Source organism: Rana temporaria, chromosome 3 (genome assembly GCF_905171775.1).
Source record: "Rana temporaria chromosome 3, aRanTem1.1, whole genome shotgun sequence".
NCBI lineage: Eukaryota > Metazoa > Chordata > Amphibia > Anura > Ranidae > Rana > Rana temporaria.
Window position 1 is genome coordinate 138572834 of NC_053491.1, and position 18081 is coordinate 138590914.

Sequence of the window (18081 nt, forward strand, 5' to 3'; positions counted from 1 at the left end):
AAATTTTAAATAACACAATTTTTTTCAGTCAATGATTGCGTTATATTATCACTTTGATTAATAGTTTGCATACTTTTCATATTATGTGTGCAATTTAATTAATTTATTAAGTATAACACGGAGATCATCTTTGTTCATTGAACCTTATGGAGATGCATTATAACATAACAATAGGGGGTTTACATCTTAGAAGCAGTTGTCCATCACATATGGGATCTTGCTGGATCCCTCAGGATTTTTACTATAGCTTTGAATGGGTGGGGAGTGCCACACCAGCTTGTATAGTCCCATTAAATGATTTTATTTTGCAAAAGCCAACACTTCTTGGGGGGCTTCGAACTCCCACTTTAATGTATGTAAAAATATAAAAACCAAAATGACCGATTGGCTGCCATTGGTTAACGTAGTTTGTACTTCACCAAAATAAAATAAGTCGAGTGGGGTGCAGTTACACAAACAAAAAAAAGGACACCCATGTAGAAATTAACACCACTTACTGTTTTAAGTGTTTTAACGCCAACAGAGTCTACAAAGTTTACAGGTGTGAAGTCCAGCACAATTGTGGCAATATTGAGGACGGGAGTCATAAAGTAGTGCAACTCCTCAGAAGGTGAATTGTGCAGATTGCCATCAGCAGATCCATTTGTCACATTTCCTGAATAGTCCGTAATGGGCTCATCATTCATCAGTTCATGTTTCACTGCCATTTCCACATCATTTGTCTGTAAAAAAATATATAAAATAGGCCCAGAAGATATGAGATTTTACCTGGATATTCGTGATGATTATGCAAACAGAAGCCTTCTGACAGTAGCAATAAATGTGTATAATTCAGAGAAAATTGCCTAAACTGTTTATATAACTGAAAAGTATTAGTATGTATTGGTTTTGTTTGTATGCGTGCAGCACAAACAGCTCAATCTCTCCGATATCTGTCTAAAGACCAAGTTCACCTTTCCAGAAAATAACCTATGCAGTGTCAAGGGCCCATAGTGGACATTAAAGCGGAGTTCTGGCCCCTCCCTCCAAAAATTAAAAGTCAGCTACAAATACTGTAGCTGCCGATTTTTACTATTAAGGCACTTGCCTGTCCAGGCATCCAGCGGTGTCCTCAACCCAGACAATTCTTGAATCGGCTTTCGGGTGCTGGCACCACCATCTCGGCTAAGGGAAAGCCTTGCATCTTCACAGTCGGTTTTCTACTGCGCAAGTTCGAATCGCGCTGCACTCTGTGAGGGCCAAACTTCCGCTCCCCCCAAAAGGTGCCAAAGGTTGCAGTGGAGGGCAGGGGCAGACAAGCGGAGCTTCCCCTTTTGGGTGAAGCTCTGCTTTAAAAAACTACACAACTTTGTAAAATGTCCAATACAGTAGTTATAGTGTCATACCTGTAGGCCATTTGGGTCCCCCCAGAAGCCTGCCCAAAAAACTCCCAGTCAGTAATCTCCAAATCCTGCCTTGTTGCTGGGACAAGAAAAAAGAACTGTTGGAATGCTCTGTTGGTGGATTGCTTACTGGGAGTTTTTGGCCAGGGTTCTGGGCAGGCCCAAATGGCCCACAGTTGGAACAATACAATTTATGAACATTTTACAAAGCTGCACAGTTTAATACTTACTGGAGTCCCTTGACTGCATCGTCTATTTTCTGGAGAAGTCATTGCCTGCGTGATTGGAAACTGTTTAGATGCGTCAAACAGGTCCACTGGACTGCCATTATTTTGAACACAACTGTATATACTGAACATATATTATTTTCTTTACTCCCAGCAGATATTTAATTTGTAAAATTGACAAGGGCATACATTGTTGTATAATATGACTGTCTATGTAGGGCTAAAAAATTCAAGTCCTGAGCTACTAGCTAGGCCTTAGGAGTTACTCGCACCACCTCATGAAATTAGATTGTTAAATGCAATATGCAGAATTATGTTACAAAAATAATTATTAACAACTTTATCAGTGCCCGTGAATGCAGCCTATCTCTGTATGGGAATCACAGGGAGGAGAGCCAGCCAGATCACAGAGAGGATCTTCCACTGTGACACAGCTTGTATTTGAAAAGCCGGCCACTGTCAAAGTTCTGCCTCCTGGACTGGCTCCTATCATAGACGTCACACTACTTCAATTTCCCAGCACTGGACCCAGTGTGCCGTCTATCATAAGAGTCAGTCCAGGAGGCGGGACTTTGTTGGACAGCAGCCAGCTGTTCCCCTCTGTGTGATCTGGCCGTCTCTCCCTTCCAGTTTCTTTGCTTCGTTTGGACGAGAATCTGCTCCCTTTAAACCCTGCTTGCCGGTGCTGGCGGCAGCCCCCTCCGATGTGACTCCACGCTCGCCCTAGGCAAATTTCCACATGCCAAATGGGAGCAGGCGAGTGGAAATTGAATGCTGGTCTATGTATAGTAGGCAAATACTTACAAGTTTTATAACTGCTCTCTTTTCACTTTTAATGGATTTCTTCAGTTCCTTAGCATGCCTCTTCTGTGCTTTTTTCTTGGCAATTAATATTGTATTTGGATCAATTCCAGTCTTTAAGGTAAAACAAACATGTTATTAAAAAAATATTATAAGACAAATCAATAATTCAATTTAGTTTAAAATGTAGAACCCACGTAGTATGGTTTCATCCAAATCCATACTCCTGTAGGTAAAAAAGTTATGCTACTATCATAATAGCTCTCCTCACTAAAGAAACCTCAAGGGAGAAAACATTGATGCCATTTATTTTCAGCTGTGATAACTGGGGGTTAAGTGCCAGCAGAGGAGGTTACTATGCAATCTCACTCACTGTTTTTCCGCTTTGAACACTCTGAGTAGGATCAGTGAAGTAGGTTACTATGTCCTTTGCAACCTCTCACTTCATATGTAAACACTGGGGATGAAGTGGCAGGGGAACAGGTTACTATGTCCTATACAATCCTGTGCTCATGTCTGCAAACTGTAAACTGCGAGTAAAGAGTGAGCGGAGCAGGTTACTATGTCCTATACAATCCTGTGCTCATGTCTGCAAACTGTAAACTGCGAGTAAAGTGTGAGCGGAGCAGGTTACTATGTCCTATACAATCCTGTGCTCATGTCTGCAAACTGTAAACTGTGAGTAAAGTGTGAGCGGAGCAGGTTACTATGTCCTGTGCAATTCCTCACTTCTTAAGGTCTCTGCTGTAAACACTGGGGTTGAGGTGCCAGCAGGGATCCAGTTATGTCCTATGCAACCCCTCACATTTATATGTTCCATGAACACTGAAAAGTCACCAGAGCAGGTTACAATGTGCTTTACCATCTCATGTCTTGGCTGTGAACACTTGAACACTGACAGGTCAGCATAGCAGCTTACTATGTCCTATGCAATCTCTCACGGATTAATGCCTTTCATCTATAAACACTGAGGGTGAAATGTCAGCAGAGCCAGTTACTGTGTCTTATACAATTTCACTCACCAATTTCTTAGACGTATAATTTGGGTAAATCGGATAGCCAATACTCTACCTTTTTTTTCAAAGCAGAAACATAAAGCTCGCTGTTTGCAAAGTACAAGGAGGTGTTGGCCTGAAATATCTTCATACCAGGGATTTCTTTGGTCTATAAAAACAGTATATTTGTCAAAAGATTAATAGTAGCAAACACAGTTGACTAGACACCTTATCAATGTACTTTTAAATGAACAGAAAACATATATAACAAATGTACAAACGAAAAAAAAGTAAAGCATTTTCCACATAAATAAAGAATAGTAAACTGTAAAGGCAGACTTTAACCAAAAACGTTGTGTATAGTCTAAGGGTCAGTTCACACCAGACGCAGTTCTACGTGCTTTTTTTCTGCACAAAATGCATACAGTGTTTTCCATGTATTCCAATGGCTCTAGTTGGCTCTAGTTTACACCATGCAGTCAGTTTCCGATCAGTTTCTGCACCGGAAACTGGCTGCATGGTACGAACTAGAGCCAACTATAGCCATTGGAACACATGGAAAACACTGTGCATGCATTTTTAATGCAGAAAAAATGCACAGGAAGCTGTACAGAACTGCGTCTGGTGTGAACTGGCCCTTAGAGGGAAACCGCTTTTATTGCTCCATGCAACATTACCAAGGGTAGCCCCTGGGAGCTTATTCCTATTAACATAGGGATACCAACAGAACTACACCTCCAAGAGCCCTTTTCCTGTGCACAGTGAGTAGGCAGGGCAGGCTCTTGGGAGTCAAAGCAACATTGTTTTGCTGGAAAATAAACCACTATTCAATTTCAAGCCCCCAAACCCCTGTATCACCTCTCATCTAGACTATAAACGATCAATGGTCCTCATGGGCTCCTGTCTGACAAGCTTCTTTGACAGATAAATTCTATATACACACTTGCACGAATCTCTAAAGATTGAGTGTTAGTGCTGGCATTCCCACCTTAAGAATAATTACTGCTGTGGTACAGGAAAGCTAGTGTAAAGATGTGTTTAATTATACAATACAAATAGAATTTTCTGACAAAAGTATCGCAATTCTATGCATGAGTGCTAATATCCTGAATTCTTCTTGGTATAATGAAATAAATAAAATAAGAGATGAAAAAATGCAAATAAAGATATATAATGTGTGTAACACAACATCCAAGTGACTGTGATAAGCTCAGTGATAAGCTTGTGATAAGCCAAGCTAAAAGGTCCATACAGCAAAACTTAATAATAGGAACGGAAATCTGAATAATATTCAAAAAGTCCAAAATTGGAAGGTGCTGGTGTAGATCCCAATGTATAATGTGAAAAAAGGATGGATATCCAGTGATCCCTTTAAGGTGAGTGAGGATGTCCCCTTACCTTCTGTAAGGTAACAGCATATAGATCCAAACACACTTTCCAATCGTGTCTGTATGGATGGTTATCCAAATGGACTCTAGTTCAGGGAAAACACAGGTCCCTCTTGATAGTCGCGTCCCAGGATGGCCAATAACTCGCACCCAGAGAGATGAAACACCAATAGTGTGATACCGTTTTAAAAGGTTTATTCAGCAGAAAAAATACATAAAAGGTACTCACATGGTTTAAAATAAAATCAGGCATATAAAAAGAGGGGCAGTAGTTCGCCAACGTCACCTCCGGTACCTCTCAGTGGACTCTTACGCGTATTCGTCACTACACGTGACTTCCTCAGGAGGTGACGTTGGCGAACTACTGCCCCTCTTTTTATATGCCTGATTTTATTTTAAACCATGTGAGTACCTTTATGTATTTTTTCTGCTGAATAAACCTTTTAAAACGGTATCACACTATTGGTGTTTCATCCCTCTGGGTGCGAGTTATTGGCCATCCTGGGACGCGACTATCAAGAGGGACCTGTGTTTTCCCTGAACTAGAGTCCATTCGGATAACCATCCATACAGACACGATTGGAAAGTGTGTTTGGATCTATATGCTGTTACCTTACAGAAGGTAAGGGGACATCCTCACTCACCTTAAAGGGATCACTGGATATCCATCCTTTTTTCACATTATACGTTGGGATCTACACCAGCACCTTCCAATTTTGGACTTTTTGAATATTATTCAGATTTCCGTTCCTATTATTAAGTTTTGCTGTATGGACCTTTTAGCTTAGCTTATCACAAGCTTATCACTGAGCTTATCACAGTCACTTGGGTGTTGTGTTACACACATTGTATATCTTTATTTGCATTTTTTCATCTCTTATTTTATTGTTTATTTCATTATACCAAGAAGAATTCAGGATATTAGCACTCATGCATAGAATTGCGATACTTTTGTCAGTCAGTTCACTGATCATTTTTTGATGCTATTTTGTTTGTACTGTTCCCAACCACAGACAGACCACCCTGCACTTCCTTTACACCTTTCCCATCCCCCACTTACAGCGCAGCACCATCTTCTTTTTGCTATTACCCATGATCTGACACACCTTTCAGTGCCGCAGCTGTACCCCCTCTTTTCCCTCTCCCCCCACCCCCTTTGGTAGCGCGGTAATACCCACTCCTTCACAAATAGAATTTTAATTTTTTTTTATACTATTGCAAGCATGTTATTTATTTAACTTTGGGTTCACATCAATTTGCATTAAAATAAAAGTACCATTTGTCTCAACTGGCGAGGCCATAAGGTATGGAAGTAAATGAGTGAGAAAATACTTTTGCTGGCTACTTTGAAAATGTAATTATATAAAATGTAATTATTTTGGGTGCATATCCATAACTTAGATACTAATACAAATACAGTGAGGCTGATTTACTAGAGGATATGAGAATAATCATCTACAAAATGTGTGAATATTACATGGAAATTCTCAAATCATTTTGTAAATCAGCCTTAGTATTTACTTTGTATAAACTGTAGGTAGGCATTTTCCCACTGCTCTTCTTCTGGAGGCACATAGACAGTGTAGTAAAATGGGACTGAGTGATATTTTAAAACTGCAGAAATAAAAGCAATATTTAAAAAAGGTATGATGCTAATCAGGTAGGATTTCCTCCTGTAATTAAAGTGCAATTAAATAAGCCAATATAATAAATATTAAACAAATTGTAAATAAATACATTTCATAGATGTACTAAAAGGTTCTTTTACAGATTTGCTTACAGTTGAGCTTTAAGCATCTGCAAATACTTTGATAGCATGTAATTTGTACCTACTGTGCATGTTTGTTGCTATGCTTTAAATAAAAGAAAATTAGAAAAAAGTTCTAGTTACAGGATGATTTTGACAATTGTTGCATCGCACTGTGAATCTCATTGTAATTACATGGAAACTTAATGAAAGAGTCCATAAATTAAAGATGAAATTTTAAAGAGAACATTTACCTCCTCATATTCCTCTACATCACAGTATATGTCTGTATTTGGAATCTGCCCTAGGATTCTGTACTTTGAACTAAAATGGAAAGAAAATAGCAATATATTAGCTAGATCTGTCAACATATTACAATTTGAAGAAAATTAAAGAACATGCATAAGCATATATAACACAAGATAATGTTATCAATGAATCACCTTGCTCTGGGTGGGTACTTGCTTTTGACAGGTACCCGCTCCCAATTCCAGATGACTGACTTGCCTCGGTGAAGTCACTCAGAAGTTTAGCCCCCTCCTCTTTTCCACGCCTCCGGGCCATTCACAAAGCGTAGTAGGGAACCGGCTGTGAAGCCGCATAGCTTCATTGCCAGTTTCCCTTACAAGAAATGGTGGCGGCAGCACCAGAAAGCCGATTAAAAAATGGGCTGGGGTGCAGACATCGCTTGATCCCTGGACAGGCAAGTTTTCTAATATTAAAAGTCAGCAGCTACATTTGTAGCTGCCGACTTATTTTTTTTAAAGTGTTAAAGTCTTTTTTTTTGCTTGTTTCAAAATAACAAAACATGTTATACTTGCTTGCTCTGTGTAGTGGTTTTGCACACAGCAACTCAGAGCCTCCTTATATTGGGTCCCTCTTCGATGCTCCTGGCCCCTCCCTCCTGTTGAGTGCCCCCACAGCAAGCAGCTTTCTATAGGGGCACCCAAGCCAGGCCCACAGCTCTGTGTGCCCATTCAGACACAGAGCCGTCGCCTGTCCTTCACTCTCCTCATTGGCTCACTGACTTTGACAGCAGTGGGAGCCAATAGCATTTGGTTGCTGTCTCAGTCAATAGAGGAGGGAGCATCCTGGACAGTCGAGTCTCTCACACAACATCGATGGATCGAGATGGGACTCAGGTTAGTATTAGGGGGGCTGCTGCACACAGAATGCATGAAGATAAAAAAAAAAAAAAAAACCTTCTGCCTTTACAACCACTTTAAAGAAAATGTATAAACAAATACAGTATAACACCAAGTTTAGGGTGATTAAGAAGGCTTTAAATAAAAATGTAAATTTAATTATGAATTCATATTGCCGTTTGTTACAAAGCTCTGACTTGCTAATCATTCTCAAATGCTATAATCCACATTTGCTAGGGGAAAGCGGAAGGCTGTAAGAAAGTTTAGCAGTCCCATGATGAGAAGTACCGTTTGACTTCTCATTCTACAAATGCTAGGTGCCTGTGTGCTACTTCTAATTTTTTTTTTCACAAGAAAGCTACTTCTAATTTTACTTGGACTTTTACAATCTGCATTGGAAATTGTTCCAATGTCAATGACTTAATATGGCCATGTGGCCATATTAAATCAATAATGTCACAAACATCTTGGCTCATTTGTGTACATTAACTGCAGGTCAGGGAATCCCCTGTCCACAGTTCATTGTTTAAGGAGTGACAGCTGACTTCTGGGTCCTGACCGGAACAAACACAAGCTCATCTCTACCTACCTCTGGGGAAAATTATGACCAGACAAGGTTATCAAACCCAATTGCTAATGTTGTGGTGGATGATTCTATAAAATCCCTATTTTCAAATCAGGCTAATTCTTTTTATTATTAGAATCACTGAAATGTTTCTCTTTCATATATTCCTTATACTGTTTGTTTTTATACGCATTATGCATATGTATGTATGGGAATTATCAATACTGCTTATTTTCCTTGATAAGATTTGTCAGATATGAAATTAAGTTTTAAAAGTTATGAACTCAGCATTGACAAAATGGAGAAACAAAAGGACATGTTATTAAGAGCAGATGTCATTTCTTTCCCTCATTTTTCAAATGTGTGCTCCAGCCCTCCTTTCTACTACATTCTAAAGTGGACTTTAACCTTCCCCCTCACTCGAAGCTTGTGGAGGAAACTTGCTGAGCGGACAATGGACTTTTTATGACACGTGGACTTATAAGGAGGATGTGTGTGCAGCCTTTCCAGGAATGGACTTGTGAGAAGAAACCATCCCTATATGAACTGACCTATGAGGGTAGAATAAGTGTGTGTCTGTATAATGTGAACCAATCAACTGTATGCCTTGTGATTTTATATGGCTAATAAAACTAAAGTGAGGAGGACTTCCTCTTCCTGTTGGGACCGAGCTGAAAGGTGAGCAGATGTTTCCGTGTCTGATCTATATATCTCACCTTATTAATTTGAATCAAACGGCAGAATGGGTTAGCCAGGAGGTTGCATCAGGGCCTCATCTACATCAATGACAAGCTAGATCTGTCAAGCTGAAATATACACCAATGTCTGTAGAAATAGGATCACTGCACAAGCCAATAAAAATTTGCCGGGGTTTATCCAGATTGACGAATTACCCAGGCCAAATTGTATAAGTAAACAGCAAATACGCAGACCTCTGAAAGATCTTACTGCTGCTTCAGTTATTCCAGCTCCATACACAGAGCCCAGCAAATAATGCATCTACTTATGTGCAGATCATTTAGGTGATGCGATATATATAAAAAAAAAAAAAGTTAGCTAAATAAAAACAAACCTTTGTGTACGGTAGATTACAGTTATAATTGCAAAGGCCACTGCAACAATCAACCCATAGTCCAGACCAAGGGAAACTGATGCCAGAAAGGAAACCACCCAAATACACTAAAAAGTGAAACAAAAAAATAATAATTTTACAGTTTAAACTATATTGGAGTTTTTAGAATACAAGAGCTGTGAATAATCAAACGTTTTTAAAATTAAGAAACGTGTAGCATGCAAGTCTGTTGCAAATCATTTCGATATTGCTGCCAGATTATCAATTACTGTGGATCATATGGGGATAAGGTGAATACAGATCATTAAACATCAGAAAATATCACAAGAGCCTGTGTCAAAGGGCCGTTTACGTTAAACTGGTTTTGAATTCCCATACAACGGGTTTGGGGATACACAACCCACTTGAAGGTCAGATGCACTTGTCAATGAATTCTGAATGAAGAAAAGTTTGTAAAACTGATGCCATTAACACAAGTCCAAAGCCCTCTAACACAGGCTCTAAATTTTGTTGGTAATAATGCCTTTCATTCAGACATATGGATATGACAAAACATCCATGGCTATGAATACATCGATGATCCACATAAACTGCACAATATTATTATACATGACAGATCAAAAGTCTTTTAGATTACAAATCTCTGGAATATATGTCTCAATTAACAGTTTGGCATTTTTAAAACAAAACAAATCTTGAGTAGAAAAATCACCCTTGTAAACTTGTATAACCAGGGCATTCAGAAGCAAGACCAGGAAAACTAGAATCTGTAACCGGCAAGGAAAATTACTGTTGGAACAGTTCAAAGTGGAGTGCCACAAATACAAAATATCAGCATGGCAAGACAACATCTGCAGAAAATATCACTGAGCTGAATGTGTTCTCTATAGCCTATTATACTATTATATGCATGCTCCTTTCCCCAGCCCTTACAACAGAAGTGGAAGTAAACCCTTCTATCGTTTTCAGCCAAGGAAGCGGCCATCTTTTCCTCTGTTTAATCTACAACTGCCATGATGCTGCACATGTGATCAGTTATGACACCAGCCATTGGATGGTTTGATAGTTTGGTTGCGAGCCCAACCAATGGGAGCGTTACATTTCCGACATGTGCCATAAATTAAACCAATTTTTGAAACTGGTAAATGGATGGGTTTACTTCCGCTTTAATATTGAAGCCTGTTTTAATAAAGCCAAGTTGTATTTGATTGTTAAGGCAATTAATGTCAATTTTGTCTTTAAAGGACAAATTAGAAAAACAGCAGCATCAATCAGCTTACAATCTAGGTAGGGTACCTGAGGCAAAGGGAGATAAAGTGACTTGCCCAAGGTCACATGGAGCTGGTTTTGAAACCAGGATGCCTGGTTCACAGTCCAGTGCTGTAGAGCTACTCCTCCTCCCTAAGACAATCTGCATAAATAAATGTTAGTTTTTGTGAGGTCTCTATTGCTCAGCTAGAAGTCTCCAAATCAAATATATTAGGATGGTTAGTTTAAAACATTTTTACGGTTGTACAAATATTTAGCAGTATATTAGCCACTAGAGCAGTGGTTCTCAACCTAGGGGTCGGGACCCCCTCGGGGGTCGAATGATGATTTGCCAGGGGTCACCAAATCCTGGGCTGTTCCTGAAGCCTGCACTGCTCTCCCAGCCTTTTTTGCGGCCACCCAGCAGGGCTGTTTCTGGAGCCCATGGCTGCCCACTCAGCCTATTTGCAGCCGCCCATTCAGTTCATGGCATGGCTGGGGGCAGAGACTAGAGGTCAGCTGACTGGTGAGGAATGTGAAGTGGGAGGGCCTGGAGGAGACCCTATCTCCTGATTTCGGTAGAGGTGTCACTGCTACGAGACACCACAAAGTCGGAGACACAGTGAAGCGGGAGACACAGTGGTTAACACTACCTGTGATTAGAGTTCCCATAAAAGTCTAAGAACTCTCCCCAGCACTGCCACTCATCCCATTACCCCCCCCCCCCCCACCAAGAAGTAAGAGAAGGAATAAAAACAGAGAATACATGGAGGGGAGAGGAAAAAAAAGGGGGAGGAACAAAGAAAAAGGGAGAGAAAGAATAAGAGAACAAGAAAGACAGCTAGAGAGAGGGATGGGGGGGGGGGGGCAAGAAATTAGAATAGAGAGAGATAGAAGGGAAAGAAAGAAGAACAAAGAGAAAGAGTGGTACATCCTAAAATGTACCATAAGGGGTTTTAATACTGTACAAGTGGAAAAGACTCAGGGAGTGCTAAATGTCTGTGGGTTAGGGGTGCAAATTACTTGTCTTGCCTTGGGAGCAGACAACCCACGCTATGAAAATAATTTTACTGTTAGGGGTCCCCACAACATCAAGGGGTCACGGCACTATACAGGTTGAGAACCACTGCACTAGAGAAACAAAATGTAGCCTACAACATGTATAACTGTTTTAAAAGAAACGCTATGACTTTAAGTAAATCTTGTCACTATGTCTGAACATTTCAAGCTTAAAATAAGTTACTTAAAAAAAAAAAAAAAGACTGGATATCAAAGTACAAAGCCAAGTAAAATAAATAAAATGGTTTAGACCATGATGTTAAAACATTTTCACACATACCAATTCTAATCTGCTTGTTCTCCATAAATGTGGGATGTCTGCAAATTGCTTAAACATGCCTTTTAGGTTTACCATCACAATGGCTGCCAATACCGCCTGTAATAAATTATAATTTTTTTTAAACAAATCAGTTTCTTTGCCGCTTAGTTCAGAAATATATTTATGAAATACTTGTTTCCACTTTCATGAAAGCATATGAAATCCAGTCCATCACAGATCAGCTATAGTGCTTATATTTGTTCATGCACATTGCTGCTCCTGAACGGACATTTTTGTGTGTATTTTTCACCCTTGAACCCTCCTCAATACCAGCCTGTGCGTTCATGCATACATAGGCTTTTAAATGCGTTTAGGAATAGCAGTGTTTAGAGGCAGTCAAAGCTTTTCTTCTGAATGCAGAAGAATTGCGTTTAGAATAAGAGCTTTTGGACATAAAAAAAAAAAAAAAAAAAAAAAAAAATACAAACAACGCATCTAGAGCACTTAAATGCAAGGCCGGATAAAATTACAATGCTGGTCAATTAAATAAATGTCCAAAACGTATTTAAAAAAAGAAAAGAAAATGCATTTTATGTGCATTTTTTAAAAGGTAGATTTTTTTCCGGTCAGGACAAAGGCAGGTGCCACATGTATTGAGTAAAAAGGTGATTTAACCTTAAAGCTGAATGCCATTAATTAAGTGGTCTTGCATAGCAAGATCACTTATTGTTATCTCACATATATATTATTGTGTTCTGCATTCATTATATTTTTTACATGCAAGCAACTTCTGAATTTGATTTGGTACCAGCCTTTTGCATTCTCTATACAGCAGAACATCAAGAAGGGGAAGGAGAAGCAGCAAAATTAGCAAATCAGTTGCACTGCAATGGAAGGAGGCTAGTAGGAGGGAGCAGACTAAGGCCCTTTTCACATCACATGGGCAATTCCATCAGGTCCACCTGCCAGTTTTTCAGGCAAACCTGATCCTGGTCCATGCTTTCTTTTGGACAGGCAGGTGTAAACAAACTTGTGTTCGGGTCCAATCTGATCCACATAAAAAAAAAAAACAAAAAAAAAAAAAACACACACACACACACACACACACACACACACACACACAACACGGAAAGTGATCCACTCGCTTCCAATTAGGCAGATCGGATTGGAGGTTAGTTGGGTGTAAAACAGACCCAGTCCATAGAGCAAAGCGGGCTCTGCAGAAAGTGAGCAGATGTGTCATCCACCTGTTCTGCTCTGATCAGCAGGTCATTTATGAGCGGATGTCCTGCTGATCGGAACGGAATCAACTACGAATGCGAAAGGCACCTAACTGAGATGAGCTTATCAATCCGCTGCTTTTCCTTTCACTGTCCAGTCACAGGTTGGGGAGAGGAGAAGACCGGTATGTGTGACTAAACTACATCGGAATTTTAACGAGGAAAAAAAATAATTAAAATAATTTGTTGCTATCCAGACAAAAACAGCTCAGCTAAGGTGTATTTAAATGCATTTTAGATCTTTAGTTCTGGATAGAGTACTGAAGAATTAAGTTGGCCATATACGGTTTGAATTTCTGTCAGTTCCTGATGAACCACACAAAATTAGCTTAGTGGGTGTCCCAGTAAACTCCTGTACAGATAATCCCAGGAACACGATGTTCGTGTTTATTCCTGTGAAGTAGGCAAGGCAGCACAGCCATGGATCCGTCTTTGTTGCCTCTTTTCAAGAGAAAACATTTGTGTTCACCAGAAAATATACAATACAGCTGACCATTGCGTGAACAATAAATAAATTATATTTTTAATTAAGACATGTAAAATCACGGACATTTCACAGGGGCCTTCGCATGTGTGAGCTTGAGGAGCCCTTTAAAATATTTTCAATACTGCATTATACACACAGACAGGACCCCCTGAAATAAGTTTAATTACATCTATTGTAAAACTATACACATATTCTGGAGTGCATTACAATAGTAGAAAACACACAAAAGATCACATCAAAATACATACAAAAGAATGCTCACATGTTCAAAAATAAAGGAGTACAAATCAGGTCTACGAGCAGTTCCATTTCCATACCTGAGGTAATGGTTCAAATAGATATCCAATGACCAGTATGACCAACAGCACCATAAAGGAGGACAGCAAACCTGCAATCTAGAGGATAGCATTTACAGTCACAGTTAAAATGTGCTGAAATAGGGGCATGTAAACATATATGCAATTATTTTCTGAAAAAAAAAAAAAAAAATTTAAATTGCCCACATAAAGTGGATGTAAACCCTCCATACACCCAGTGAAGTGAACAGATGATACACAGATTAACCAAATGCGGCAACGCGCATCCAGGGAAGCATGTCGCCCCAAAAGTAGCTCTTGAACCTTTTTTTGGGCGACATGCTTCCCGAGATGAGTGCTGCCGCGATTGCAGCGTGAAATTTGCGGAAGACCTGTGCCGCAATTTGAGGTGTCATGCAAATGAATGGCATCTCAAATCCTGCGATTTGCCAATCACACATCAGCGCTTTCAAATCACGGGCAGATTCATGGCAAATTAAAAAAACTGAAGTATGAATGCAGCCTTAAAGGGGTTGTAAAGGTTTGTTTTTTATTTTCTAAATAGGTTCCTTTAAGCTAGTGCATTGTTGGTTCACTTACCTTTTCCTTCTATTTCCCTTCTAAATGTTTTTTTTCTTTGTTTTCCTTGTCTGAATTTCTCACTTCCTGTTCCTCCTCAGTAAGCTGTTTTGGCCAACTAACCCCCAGCCAGAACAGCTTGGATAATGGGGGCAAGCTTACGGAGGAGAAACAGGAAGTGAGAAATTTAGACAGAGAAAAAAATAACATTTAGAAGGGAAATCGAAGGAAAAGGTAAGTGAACCAACAATGCACTAGCTTAAAGGAACCTATTTAGAAAATAAAAAATGAACCTTTACAACCCCTATAATGTCTGAAAAAGAACTACCACAGGAAGAAGGGCTACATGTTTCTTACCTGGAAATAAAAAAAATATAAAGCTTTACAATGCCAATCCAGTAACAATGGAGGAGTACTGTGGACAGTACCACTTTAACGTATTTTAAGTATAACTAAAAAAATTAAATAAAATAAAAAAGAGTTTTGCCTTAAGTTTTGTATAGAATGCCGAGGGAAAAGAGCACCTGTCATTTTTTATTGCGGTCTGTTGCACCCAGTTAAGGAGATCGCCCCTCTCCATTTGTCCCGTTTACCGTTATCACTGAAAGTAATGAATGGAAATCCCACTTTAGGGTTGTCCCCGGAAAAGTAAGGGGTGCAATTTGTTTTGCACTCCTGTGACCTGCTTTCAGCAGGGAGCGGTCTGAAGTCCGCTTTCTGCTGACATCACTGCTATCAGTCGAGGCATTGAATCATCCCGGCTTCCCAAGTCTGGATCCGCCAGCTGCCTTGACTGATGGCAGCCTCAGCGAGTCGTTAAAACAGTGGCTCCCCACCCCTCCACAGCTCATCGCTCCAATGAGCATGGAGGATCAGAGCAGGAGAGATGCTGACTGACAGGCAGCATCTCTCCGCTCGGGTAAAGGAGAGACCCGAGCCATCAGTGATGTTCTGGTGGCTCGGTCTTCAGTGCAGAGATGCCGGGAACAGCTGCAGCATCGGTCCGATGCTGCATCCACCCAAGTATGAATCTAAAAAGATCCAACCAAGAATAGATAAGCATGTAGGGACATGGAATACACCAGCCGAGGAAAAACAAATGCAAAAGAGATGGAATAAATGTTAGAAATAAGCCAGCCCCACTGGGAACTGTATAGGAACCATATCATAGGTGACACTGAGTGAGTGGCCATTTGTCCCTGATCCCTTGTGGGTTGCATGACCTCAGTCACACTGGGGACACCCTATAAAGATGTGCCGCAACAATTTTAAGCTCTATATCTGGTCTAATTATCTATGCATATTACACACATTTCCTGAAAAGACTGTTTACAGTTGAAACACGTTGGGAATTGGTGGTCATCTAATTAAATTACATATGCTAAATGACATTTCTACACCTGATTAGGAGATATAAGCATTAGACTAGAAGTCATGCTGTCTGGACTAGAGAAATTGTAACCATTAAACATGTGTTACTTTTATATTACAAAATGCATCGGTCTGTGTAATTTTGGCTCCCATGGGAGATGCATACGTTCTATTAAGATTTAGGGACGAAGCAGCTGCTAACCCATGATATACTCACCTGTGTTTCCTAAAAGTTTTACCAACAAATACCAAAGTTGTAAAACTGTTGTATTTGTTTTACCCTTCATCATAAAAGGAGATTGATTGTTTAACCATATTTATTGATATTACAAAATGCGTGAAATAATAACCCAAGAAAGAGAAAAGGCACATTGGACTGTGGTAAAGAAAAATGGGTATTTTCAGCTCTCACCACTTACCTGTGTATTTCCTCCAGTGCTCTCCTGAACTAGGCTACGAGACATTGAGCATGTTACAGCAAACGTATGAAAGAACGAACCAATAGAATTGCACATCCCCATAGCAATAAGTTCCTGCAAAGTGCAAACAGATTACTATACTCAACATTCAAAAAGCTATATTTTTAGATTAGTAAAAGGTTATCTGAATTGTCCTCAAGTAATAGAAAGTAAACTAGCAAAGCAAATACCTAGCTTGACGCCATGCTCTCCACAAAATGCAAACTTCTGGGTATAAGGAAAATAGGCCTTCATCCTTTTATGTACAATCATTTTTTGATTATAAATTAATAAATTAACTTAATAAAAAAAAAAAGAGATAGAGATAGAGATAGATTATATATATATATATATATATATATATATATATATATATATATATATATATATATATATATATATATATATATATATATATATATATATATATATATATATATATATATATATATATATATATATATATATATATATATATACACACACACACATATACACATACAAACACACATTTTTCTTTAGGCGTTTACAATTTTTTTTTGCTGCATACAAGCCCTTGGAAGCCTCCCCCCCCCCTTTTTTTTTCTAAGGAAAATAGGCATACCACCTACATCATTGTTCAATGCCTGCTTGCTACACCATCATTAACAAATATGGAAAAAGGGTGTAGCTATGTCTCTGCAAATACTTTCAGAATGTTAGCATTTACAGGAACATTTACAGGAACTTCATGGACTTTAAATCACCTACTCATAAGCCTTAAATTGGTTGTAAAAGCTCAATGATTTTTAGTAATACATGAAGGTAAAGCCTTCTGTGTGCAGCAGCCCCCCTAGCTCCCTGTAATGCTTACCAGAGCCACATCTAGATCCAGTGATGTGCATGAGTGCAACGGCTCTCCTGGGTCTCTTCCTTCCCATTGGCTGCGACAGCAGCAGGACCCATTGGCCCCCACTATTGCCAATCACAGCCAGTGAGCCAATGAGAGACAATCTGTTTGTGAATGGACACACCCACACACGGCATGTTAGCGGGCCTGCTCGGGTGCCCCCTTAACAAGCTGCTTGCTATGGGGGCACTTGGCAAGAGTGAGGGGCCAGGAGCACCGGCGGGGGACCCAAAAAGAGGATCTGGGCTGCTCTGTGCAAATCCACTGCACAGAGCATGCAAGTATGAGATATTTAAAAAATAAAATAAAAATATGCCTTTAATATCACTTCTAAAAACACATTCTCTATAGCTTTAACCACTTGCTGCCAGGGGGTTAGGAACTTTCTAGATTTGAGACAACATATTAAAAATAACCTCCCATGCAATAGTAAAACATCCTTGCCTCATGCGCACCCTGTGATCAGTGTGCATTGGACACCACAGATCGGGGCACAGAGCCAATGCAGCGGGCCCTGTACCAATGGATTGCTTTAACAAATCACACCTGTAAACAAAGGGTGCATGATTGTGTGAGACAATTCCTCTCACACAGTAGTAAGAGGTCAGAGTTTAAAAAAAAAAAAGTAAAAATGGATCCCACCCCCCACCCCAACCAAATAGTACAATGTCACTATGGGGACACTGTACCACTCTGTCTAGTGATCAGAGATATTGCTGCAAGTAGACAGATTGCCGCTCCAGGCAGGTCTTGTTGGGTGCAAATAATATTCTCAGGAACTGAGGGTGCTAGCAATGCACATGGCAAATAAGAACAAAAGATGATCAGGACAG

General features: G+C 39.6%; 1 protein-coding gene across 3 annotated transcripts in view; it reads right to left on the minus strand.

Annotated features, from left to right (window-relative positions):
- The window catches only part of SLC26A5 (solute carrier family 26 member 5), an 89516-nt gene that overhangs the window by 18975 nt on the left and 52460 nt on the right, over window positions 1-18081 (minus strand). For 2 of the 3 annotated variants that reach the window (XM_040343491.1, XM_040343490.1), the window contains exons 10-17: window positions 16321-16434; window positions 13973-14050; window positions 11910-12005; window positions 9323-9429; window positions 6795-6864; window positions 3482-3574; window positions 2414-2524; window positions 498-722 (exon numbers count right to left, since the gene is read on the minus strand). In XM_040343491.1, the coding sequence (XP_040199425.1) occupies window positions 498-722; window positions 2414-2524; window positions 3482-3574; window positions 6795-6864; window positions 9323-9429; window positions 11910-12005; window positions 13973-14050; window positions 16321-16434 (894 nt within the window). Of the gene's footprint in view, window positions 1-497; window positions 723-2413; window positions 2525-3481; window positions 3575-6794; window positions 6865-9322; window positions 9430-9944; window positions 10734-11909; window positions 12006-13972; window positions 14051-16320; window positions 16435-18081 lie in introns of those variants that run through there. The other variant, XM_040343492.1, reaches the window with a different exon arrangement.